The sequence below is a fragment of the Cyprinodon variegatus genome, unplaced genomic scaffold, assembly GCF_000732505.1.
Source record: "Cyprinodon variegatus isolate N-32 unplaced genomic scaffold, C_variegatus-1.0 Scaffold732, whole genome shotgun sequence".
Taxonomy (NCBI): domain Eukaryota; kingdom Metazoa; phylum Chordata; class Actinopteri; order Cyprinodontiformes; family Cyprinodontidae; genus Cyprinodon; species Cyprinodon variegatus.
In genome coordinates this window covers 356,426-367,401 of record NW_015151185.1, presented here as the reverse complement: position 1 = coordinate 367,401, position 10,976 = coordinate 356,426, and the positions used below count along the sequence as shown (strand labels likewise).

The following is a 10,976-nucleotide window of genomic DNA, read 5'->3' as shown; positions in this document are numbered from 1 at the left end:
ATACTACTTTTAGTTGCTATTTTTTGGGTCTCAGTTGTTCAGCCATGATCCACATCTCCTATACCCACCCTACTATGGGCAGGGGAGCCTTAGTCAGTGCGGCCAACCTTTACTTATAAAGTTATGAACCCCAAGGGGAGTGGCAGCCTAGTGGTTAGGACATTGTGCTTGGAGTACAAGCCCTGCTCAAAAAGGGCTGCCACTCTGGGTCCCTGAGTAAAGACACTTAACCCCACGCTGCTCCCCGGGCGCTGCACAATGGCAGCCCACTGCTCCCCAAGGGGATGGGTTAAATGCAGAGTGAATTTCGCTGTACTTGTGACAGTGTAATGAAAATAAAGTTTAATTCTTCCTCTAACTCCCACCCTCCCATAGCTCCAATATAAATACAACTTTTTTTGCAAAGCCCAGTTCTAACCAAAAGAAGAGAAGAAATTACTTTGCCTGTTGAATTGATAAGTGCTTAGAAAGGAAAAAAAAACACATTTATCTGTTGCTTAATTTAAGCTTGTTGGTTTTCACGCTCCATGTTACCTTGCAGGCAGCACCTCCCACAGCCAGCTCTCTGGGAAGTAGCTTCTCACCAATGGAGCCTGATCAAAATCTGCGCCCAGTTCTGGAGAAACAATCCAACTCAGCAGTTACAGGCTGGCCAGGACAAAGGGGACTCACTCCATTAAAGAAAGATTTGAATGCGTCTGGACTCACCATGGCGTCCCAGGACGAGCCTGTTGTTTTGGTCCACATTCTGCTGGATGTACTCGCAGCACTCAGTGAAGACTCTCTTGCAATCTTCCTTGAAATTTTTGACTCTTCTGAAGAGCTGGTCAGCAAACTGTTGGCAGCTCACACTCTTTGGGATGTATTTCATTCCCTGTATACAGCACGGCCTCTGAGGACCAAAACTATTGGCTGCAGAAAGACAGACATGGACAGAACTCTGACTCTGATAAGTTTCTCGGTTATCGGCCTGGACCTTGCTTCATGAACAGAACTGATCCATTAATCTGCCCCGCCGGGGTGTTCCTCTCAGCAGGATTTGCCCCAAAGACACACCTCAAAAAGTGTGTGGCAGGGTGGCAGCATGGTCCTGATAAGATCTTAATCAAACCCAACAGGCACAGAAACAGCCTTCTCCAAGTTTATGAACGAACATAGAAAAGTTATGCAGAGGAGCTGAGCAGGCGGTACTTAAAGATAAAGCTGCTCTTAGGATTCCAGGGCTGCTGGAAGTGATTTTGAACTGGGGGTGCATTCACTACTTTATTGTCATGTACACTTCAGTGCACACAACCAGGGTCTGTAGCACACAGACATCATCAGTTCCCAGGTGAATATATGCGCTATTAATTAAACTTCACAATAACCTTATAACAACTAGGGCTGAAATTAGCGATTATTTTGCAAATCCATTAACTTGTTGATTCCTTAAAGAAGACTTTTTATTAGATTAAACCAAGTGAAACTAACAGGATTCTGCTCGAGGAGTTCTGGACAGCATTTTGACAGATGAAAAAGCTTTTTTATCTTAAATGCATAATGTTTATATAATTGTTTTACTTTTACCAAAAGTAACTGTGGAACCAACTACCAGTTTTAGTCTGTGAGGCAGACACCCTGTGTACTTTTAAGGCTAGGCTTAAAACGTTCCTTTTTGATAAAGCTTCTAGTTAGAGTGGCTCAGGTTATCCTGATCTATCTCTATAGTTCTGCTGCTATAGGCTTAGACTGCTGGAGGACATAGGGACCCCTTTTTCATCATTCTGCTTCATTCTATCTCTATTCTCCCACTCTGCAGAATCTGTTAGTTCAATCTCTAACGTTCTGCTCTCTCTGCTTTTTCTCATAGTAGCTTCATCTGGTCTGTTCCTGTTTGGCTGTGACTCCATCCTGGAGAGAAATATCAGCTGTGCTGCTGCCATCAACACCTTTGTTTCTAGATGTTGGAGCTTGGCCTGTTTTCCAGTGTAGTCCTGTTTCTCTGACTGTGACTAACTGGGTGTGCTCTCTTCATCCTCTGACATGGGAGTAAAAGCAACAGTAAAATAAATAAAAAATGTCAATATAATTTCCCAAAATATTCATGAGAAATGTATAAATTGTGCAAAGCATTATTACATTTTTTTTATATGTCCTTCTCGCCACCTGGGGGTGCTGTAGCACCCCTAGTACCCCCACTTCCCGCGGCCATGCAGGACTCTGCCTTTAAGTGCATTACCTTTTGTTTTGATCATGTTAAGAATCCAGTTTGTGTGGGTTGTTTTTTATGGTGCCCTGTTCCTCATTGGGCCTTCCTGCACACTTGCAGCTCGTTGGATCATTACCGGAGGAGTATTTGAGCAGCGGACTGTCACTACTAGAGTGTTTTCCAGTTTTGGGTACTCTAGCCAAGCTGAGATTAGCAGAGTCTAACCGAAGCTTTGTTTCTCTGAGTCTAATCTTTATTTTGTCTTTGCTCTTCGGCAGGAAGCATTTCCCTTGTAACTGGATAACCTGGACCTTCTCCCCCTGGAATGATTACTGAGTACACACTGAGCAGGGGTAAACCTCCACATGATCCATTCAAGTCCTCATCGGAAAACCAAGTGACAGTCCGCTCCTTTACTCCTCTGGGTCCACGGTATGTCTACCTGTCCGCTCTCCAACGAGTTCCCTCTCCTCTGGATTAATTCCCCAAAACGTGAGTTTCTCTCCAGCTATATTCAAACCTTAGTCAATTTTCCTACGGTCCCTGAACAGATCACTTTGACTTCTCCTTTAGGCTTTCCGGTTCACCAGTCCACTGAGTTCCAGTACCTACTTCTGTGTTTCATTAAATTTCAATAAACCTGTTAAACTGCTTCCCTTGGTCTCTGAGTGGTTCTCTGCATGTGGGTCAGATTGCTTAAACCAATTATGACAGGTCATGTAATTGCTCTTAATACATTAGCTTATATTGATCGTAAATAGACAGAAACATGGTTAGGCTTTGATTGAGTGATCATGTATTGATTAGATATGGTTGTTCTGTATCTTTATGGCTGCCTTTTTAAAGGATCATTTTACCTTTCCTACACTACAAAACATTTTAATCGAAATAAGTAATTTTTTCTTACAATAAGTGCATTTGTTCTTGAATTGAGGAGGTAGGTCAGACACTCTGTCAATGGGTCGAGACAATTTAGATTTAAAAAAAGAAAAAAACAATTGCCGTGTCTCATTTCAAGTACACATCCAATTATGTGACAATCTCGGCACTGGTACTGGTCTGATGCACTACACCTCCATATAACCCCTGTGCAGATCAGCTGCAAGTGCCAGATTGTCTAAAGCCTCTCGTACGAGCATTCCTTACTGCCTGTCTGTTGCCTGACCTGATTCTGCCTTCAGGCAACAAGCCTGCCTGTTCTGATTCTGCCTGTCTGCCAATAATTACCTTATTTACCTACTCAAATTAAAGGCAAAGACACTTAATTTAAGACATTTTGCTCATTTCTAGATAATTTTTGGATTGATGTCCTCTTTGAAATGTTCATTTGATTTACTTTTGACCGCTACCCAAAGCACCACCACCCCCAAACACAGTTGACCCATATCCCTGTGAAGCTCTTTCTTTGCTTTTGAATCTTCCAATAGTTTTGCATGAAATATATTTACCTAGACCTATAGGGATAATGAGGTACAGAAAGACTGATCCTACCTTTTTTTTGCTTGTCTGCCTCAGTCACGGCTCTCTTTGGACGCACCGCTGCTGTGCACGGCTCGTCTGCACACACGCATGAAAAGAACCAGCCTTATTAACCAATCAGAGCTGCCGTTTAAGGATTGACTGAGCGATGAACCTACTGCTGGATGCAGGGTCGGCATTGGCATTGGTCATGAAGGTGAGGCCAGCCAGTCTGAAGATGTCTGCGTTGTTTTTCCCGCCACCTCCTCCGCAGCCCAGGTCGCTCTGCTCGATGTGGCGCAGGACCTGGGGGGCCACCGTACCTCGCGTTAGAAGGTGAATAACACCCTGCTCTCCCACAGCAAAGCTCAGACCAAGAGAAGAAGCATGTTCAGGCAAGCAGAACGTTACCATGGAAACAGGATCCCTATAGTTGGGTCGTATGGTGAAGACACTAGAGTCTACGGCTGACAGCGCCACCAAGCTGCCCTGATTGGTTCTGACGTTCAGCTGGATGTTCTCATTTGGCTTGTAGGGCTTTTGTTGGAAGGAGATGCTGGTCTGAGGGACATTCCAACATGCATGTTAACCAGAGCCTAAAGGTCAGATGGATACCTCTGGAAGGAAGAGTCAAAATGCAGCACCTGGAGGCTGTTGACACACTTGTCTTTGATGTCCATCCAAACAGAGTCGGCCACCAGCTCCCCTGTTCCTTCTCCATGCAGGATGTAGAAGACCAGCAGTCTGATGGATGGCACCATGGAGGAGGTCACCAGGAAGTTCAGATTCTGTTTGCCATCAACGCTGGGGACAAAGTCCTGACTTTGAAAGAACACCACCTTGCCTTTAGAGAGCACCTGTGGGGAACGGCCAAGAAGCCGACAGAAGGTAAGGAAACTGAAAGCAACCAGGATGCGACCAACCATCTTCTCACCAGGTAGCTCAGGGTTCGAATGTTCAGGTAGGAGGGAGCCGCTGCGTACACCTGGATGTTGGCGTATTGCCCCACCTTCAGGCTGTGACCAAACATGGGCGTGTTGATGTAAAGGTAGCGCTGGTTTGGGGAGTGGTAGGCCACGGCCTCCAGGGTCAGACTAGCCTGACTCTGCGCTGGGAGGTTGGGGTCCGCTGTCTCAAACTGGGTCAACAGCAAGGAGAAAATTAACCCACAAGAAAATAGAGCAGAACACACAGAGCCATGAAGAAGTAAAGACCCAATCTCCTGCTTTTGTCTGACCTAATGTCATGATTTTAGTCCTGCCCTGTTCATGCTCATTCTCCCTCTCCTGATGATCACTGATTGTTCCCACCTGTGCTGCTCCCTATTTAAACTCCTGCTCTTCACCTGGTCTGTACGAGATCGTCTGCTTTTTCACAGCATTCAAGCTCTGTTTCATGAGCCAAGAATGATCCTGTTCCTTGACCCTGCCTGTTCCTGACCACTGCCTTTGCCCTGAGTTTACCTTTGAGTGAGTTGATGATTGTTGATAAACCTTGCCTAACTCTGAGCCTGATTAAGCCCACAGCTTTTTGAAACTACTCTGCCTGAGTGATCTTCTCTGCATGACCCTGGACTGGAAAAGGATTTCAAACTGAAGGATCGTGAATGTCTGTACCTCTGCTCTCAGTAGCCCCCTTTCATTTCTCTATTGGACACCGCCTTACTGGAGCTGAACCTGGTGATTCTAGTTTTTATTTTTCAATCTTCTCCAGTCAGTACTTTCATTATTATTTTTTTGTGTTCCAGGACCACTTGAGACACCCAATTCTAACAGGATCTTTGCTTTGATGTTTTCTAATAAATCTTTTACTCAATCTTTGTTGTTGGTTGAGTGTTGGGCTCAGGCCTCTTCTGAGATTATGACACTTAAAGGTTTCACATCATCAAACAAAGTGAAATCCTGTGTGAAAAGTAATCACCCCTAAAGTTAAAAACGTGTTGTTCCTCTTTCTACAGCAGCCGCCATCTGAGCCTGACCAACGCCGCTCTGCTGTCATTTAGACACATCGAAGCGATTGGTCTGATTGGCCTCTTTAAGGTCTTTGCGATGAACCTCACAGTTTGATTTAAACCCCGACTTTGACTAGAGTACCTTAAAGTCTTCGTCCTGTTTGTTAAGCTAATTCAGTTTGGTTTGGGAACTTTAGGTCAATGCTCTGTTGGAAAACCCTTGAGGCTAAGCTCACTAAGTTTATTTCTATAGGGCCGATTTATCAAACATCTTCTCAAGATGCTTTACATAAAGACATAAAATCAATTTAAGTAATCCAATAGACTGACTTCACAGCACTGTAAGGAGTAGAGAAAGGACAGAGATCCTTCAAACAATAGATGAAAAGCTAGACGCTTCCTTTACCTTCAGTGTTGCTCCGACTGAGTTTGTCTCTGGGTTACAGATGTAAAACAAGAGGCCATCAGACCCGCTGTTTCTGGACATGATGCTCCCACAGGACAAGGTCACTCTCTCTTCTCCAGTCAGGAGCAGCGTGTTCTCCACCAGACGTACCGGCACCTGGCTAACCGGCTGGTCCAGGTGATCCTTTACCAACACCTGCAGAAACAAAGATGCTGTGTAACATGTCCTCCTCAAGGATTATTTAAAGCAGTGTTTGTTCTCAAAGGTTTTTCAACTGAAGCACCTAGAAGTGTAGAAAATGTTCCTATTGGGAGGAAAACAACTTCAGTTAATCAAGGACATTTCCTGTCTTCTGTTCACAGCATGAGGGAACCTTAAGCAACTCTTTTATTTTTCTTTCTAGATTGTTTAACATTGACTTCAGTTAAATTACTTTTTGTTTAGTATACTTTGGAGTTTGGATACTTCCTTTTTGTTTTTCTGGACCGCATGCGTAATACAAATCGTTGTTTCATGGGCTGGTCTCTGCAGGTTCAATCATTTAATATCTCCATCCAGCATTTGCGTGGTAAGGACAACGTAGTTGCCGATGCACCCTCATGACTAGCATTTTTTATTTTTTATTTTTCTCCCTGAATAGGTTGGGTTTTTTTGGCAATTTACATCAATCCCCGTTCAGAGTCTTTAGTTTATTTTAATGATTTTTAGTTTAGTATATTTTAGAGTTTGGACGCTTTTTTTGGCCTCGTTCATTTGTGGCTGTATGAGCGCCTATAAATGGGCTTGGTTTCGACATATTTGGGATGAGCCTACCACCCCTCTGCTCGCTCATCCATCACCGCTACCGGGCATGCATCCTGACAAGGTGCCCATCCGTCTCTAGTAGTTGTAGGCCGCAGCTGACGTCTCCATCCTGCCATGCAGTATTTCTGTTCGGCGTTATTTGTTGGCTGTTTTAGTTTTTTTTTTGGCCTGGTAGGACCGGCTGTCCTGTTTTCTTTTTTGCAGTACTAGTAAGGGCTTTGACGGCCCTATATAGGGTTGGCTCCCTGCTGTTAAGAGTTTGCCCCCTGCTCTATAGGGTCGGCCACCTGCTGCAAAGGGTCGGCCCCCTGCTGTATAGAGTTTTGCCCCTAATTCTCCCACTCCAGGAGCCAGGGCCCAGTCCCAATACTCCCACTCCTGGAACCAGGGCCCAGTCCCAATACTCCTACTCCAGAAGCCAGGGCCCAGTCCCAATAATCCCACTAGACGAGCCAGGGCCCAGTCCCAATACTCCCATTAGACGAGCCAGGGCCCAGTCCCAATACTCCCACTCCTGGAACCAGGGCGCAGTCCCAATACTCCTACTCCAGAAGCCAGGTACCAGTCCCAATACTCCCACTAGACGAGCTAGGGCCCAGTCCCAATACTCCTACTCCAGAAGCCAGGGCCCAGTCCCAATACTCCCACTAGACGAGCCAGGGCCCAGTCCCAATACTCCCACTAGACGAGCCAGGGCCCAGTCCCAATACTCCTATTCCAGAAGCCAGGGCCCAGTCCCAATACTCCCACTCCTGGAACCAGGGCCAAGTCCCAATACTCCCACTCCTGGAACCAGGTACCAGTCCCAATACTCCCACTAGACGAGCCAGGGCCCAGTCCCAATACTCCCACTAGAGGAGCCAGGGCCCAGTCCCAATACTCCCACTAGAGGAGCCAGGGCCCAGTCCCAATACTCCCACTCCTGGAACCAGGTACCAGTCCCAATACTCCCACTAGACGAGCCAGGGCCCAGTCCCAGTACTCCTACTAGAGGAGCCAGGGCCCAGTCCCAATACTACCACTCCTGGAACCAGGGCCCAGTCCCAGTACTCCTACTAGAGGAGCCAGGGCCAAGTCCCAATACTCCCACTCCTGGAACCAGGTACCAGTCCCAATACTCCCACTAGATGAGCCAGGGCCCAGTCCCAGTACTCCTACTCCAGAAGCCAGGGAACAGTCCCAAAACTCCCACTCCTGCCCTGATGTTCTCCAACAGCACTGAATTTTACTTGTTTGTGACGTAAATTGGGCTTTAAAAAATGAGCTCAAGAGGCTTTGCTGAAGGAAACGTTGTTTTCAGCTCTAATTATCAAAATAATTCAGATTTTACAGCAAAGGTGTGAATAGAAAGTATTTGTTGTTGCAGTTTAGACATATTTTTTCTTGCAGCAACAGGGAAGAGTCCTCTCACTTTTCACGTCTCTGTTACAACATGGGGCACAAATCATGTCCCACTTCTCTGTAGCCTGAACACCAGAACCTTCCATAAAGGGTTTACCGCGAATTTTGGGACTGGGCCTCAATGTTACATTTTCTAACACCCTGGCTGAGTTCAGAGAAAAAATGGACTTCTACTGCCTGGTCCAATGATCAGGACCGGTCGGAGATGTCCATGCTTCATTTTCTTAACGAGCTTTTTGGTGATGCTGCTTTCATTTTCCATCAGGACTCGGTACTGACCCACAAAGTTAATAACATTAACATACTGGCCTGACCTGAACCCTACAAAGAATCTATTAAACCAGAACCAGCACGGAAAGCAAGCTGGTCACCATCAAAACTAACTGGGCTTCATAAACACCTCAGCAGAACTACAGGCTGATGGCCACCTTGCCAAACTGATGCAGAAATACAGAAACACAGTCAGGTCAGATCCAAGGCGCCTACCTGGATGTTATAAGGAAGTCCAGGTTTGATGAACGGAGGAGTTGAGATGAGGCTCAAACGGTACGGAGACTTTACAAACTTCACTGTAGCAAACTCCGCCTCTTGAGTGATCCCACCTGGAAACAACGTCCCGGTAAAACCAGGGAATAGATACAGGGCTGTGGAAATGGATTCAGGGCGGCGTACCTGTGTCCTCCTTTACCATGACTGCTACGTACAGGTAGCTTCCCTCAAGGCTATCAAGATCTCTTGGTCCGTTGTGTTTCTGCAAAACCTTCTGCATGTTCACAGTCACATCCAGTTCACCTGTTGGAGACAGCTGAAAGAAAACCACACAAATCAAACCAGGTAGGTGTTAGATCTTTGAAAATGTCTAATATGGCCAAGGACCATCCAGATAAGGACTGTTGAAATACTTTATAGAAGACAAAAAATATAGTCTGAAAAACCTGCTGAGTTTATTGTAAGCAAAAACACTGAAATAATACAGTGTTAACAGTTTAGAGTTGACTTCTGTGTTGAATCATAAACTGTACATCTATTCGCTTTGCTCTCTTTGCTCAACAGTTTGACCCTTAGTTCGTCCGTGAACGCGCCTTTAGGGAAAACATTTCAATCATTTTCCAAAAAAGTTAAAAAACAATCCACTGGACTTTGAAGTCGTTTCTCGTGGCATCCAGGAAGCTTTTTCAATTCATAATGTTAGGACTAGCATTGGGTTCCGGGCTTTATAGGGTAGCCCAACAAGCCCTAGCGGTACACCTACACCTTATGGACAAAGGACCAGAATGTTCACATGTTGGACAAAGAAGACAGTTGGTTTGAGAGGGGCGTGAAGGAAGGGTTAGGGTTAGGGTTAGGGTTAACTCAGATTTCAGCTTTCAAAAACCTACAATGCAGCAATAGAGTTGATTCCTTCCTGCTATCATTGCAGCCCCGACCTCTTTACAGGGAAACTTGGAACAAAGTCCAGTGAATTGTTTTTTAACTTTTTTGGAAAGACTATGACCTGGATGACTGAGAATCTTCACCAGCACATTTCAATCACTTGTTTCATGCTCACTCTGACGGCACCAACAGACCTCATCCTACTTACCCGATCTCTGGTGATTGAGGTGGGAATGATAACTGGAGCATTTTTCCCTCTGACAAAGCCATAACGCAGAAATAACTCTCCCTCAGCCACCGGTGCACCATGGAGATACCTTGGAAAGGGAGGTGTAGCACAGGGTGTGACTCAGAGCAAATACAAGAGTTCGGTTTAGGCAAGTGGTGGAGCAGATACCTCACCTGGCTAAAATCTTGAAGCTGAAATGATTGAACTGACTATAGCTGATGAAGTTGGTCTGTGGAATCATCTTGATGGAGAAACTAGGAAGGACTAGTTAAAGAGAAGATCATTACAAATCATCACTTCTACCAGGCTGGCTTGCAAAGCTCTCTGTGTCTCAGCCATACCATACTCTTTAACTTCAAAGTCTGTCTTTGCTGTTGTGGTGAAATCGTCCGTGTAAGAAGCGTCTATTGTCCAAATTCCCAACCTAGAATCACAGAAATATCAGGAAGGCCACATGGGAATGCCTCTTGCATAGGTCGGACTGGGCTTACTTTGGTTTGACAGGGATTTTAAAGGGGTTTTGCATTGACGGGATCCCATTGTTTACATCGATAATCTCCACGATGTCTACAGTGATTTGATCCGGATCCTGTCAGCACAAAGATCAGGTTAGGGCGCCAAATCTAAGCCCACCATGGTGTCCCTGGAGTCATCACACTCACCTTGAAGGTCAGGTAGATGCTACGATTGGCCGGTCTTAGCTCCTGGTTCATGGAGAAAGCCCTCACCTTCACTGACCACAGTAAATAAAGACTGACAGTTTTATTCTGGAGACTTGATCAATTCACATGTGACACACTTATTCTCTAAATTCACAAGGATTTGTATTAAAGTAAACAGTGAAAGAAAAAGATGAGTAAAGGTTTAGTATAAGAGGGAAGCAAGGAGGCACCTTTCTGAAGAGGAGTGTAAAGTGGTTTGTCTGTTTGGATGAACAGGAAGCCGTTGGACCGGCTAACTGGGATGGAAAGGGCTCGGTTGAACCCATTGGATTGGACATGAAGGATCACATTATTTAAATCCTTATTCTCGGGACGTGGTAACAACTAAAGAGACAAAAGCACAAGAATAAATTGTTTGTTTGATGCTCAGACATTTAAACTTCCTGTTAAACTTCCTGTTAAATTTTAGTTTTTCCTCTCCACTGTCGCTACAAGCATGCTTA

General features: G+C 45.3%; 1 protein-coding gene across 1 annotated transcript in view; it reads right to left on the bottom strand.

The window, feature by feature from the left end:
• The window catches only part of c5 (complement component 5), a 30,092-nt gene extending 19,263 nt beyond the window's left edge, over window positions 1-10,829 (bottom strand). The window contains exons 1-16 of the mRNA XM_015395258.1: window positions 10,704-10,829; window positions 10,474-10,544; window positions 10,303-10,400; window positions 10,153-10,235; window positions 9,985-10,075; window positions 9,791-9,899; window positions 8,881-9,013; window positions 8,695-8,810; window positions 6,004-6,198; window positions 4,581-4,784; window positions 4,291-4,503; window positions 4,058-4,207; window positions 3,826-3,952; window positions 3,680-3,745; window positions 709-912; window positions 535-616 (exon numbers count right to left, since the gene is read on the bottom strand). Of these exons, the coding sequence (XP_015250744.1) occupies window positions 535-616; window positions 709-912; window positions 3,680-3,745; window positions 3,826-3,952; window positions 4,058-4,207; window positions 4,291-4,503; window positions 4,581-4,784; window positions 6,004-6,198; window positions 8,695-8,810; window positions 8,881-9,013; window positions 9,791-9,899; window positions 9,985-10,075; window positions 10,153-10,235; window positions 10,303-10,400; window positions 10,474-10,524 (1,922 nt within the window). The 5' untranslated portion in view covers window positions 10,525-10,544; window positions 10,704-10,829. The remainder of the gene's footprint in view (window positions 1-534; window positions 617-708; window positions 913-3,679; window positions 3,746-3,825; window positions 3,953-4,057; window positions 4,208-4,290; window positions 4,504-4,580; window positions 4,785-6,003; window positions 6,199-8,694; window positions 8,811-8,880; window positions 9,014-9,790; window positions 9,900-9,984; window positions 10,076-10,152; window positions 10,236-10,302; window positions 10,401-10,473; window positions 10,545-10,703) is intronic.
• Between the last annotated feature and the right edge of the window lie 147 nt (window positions 10,830-10,976).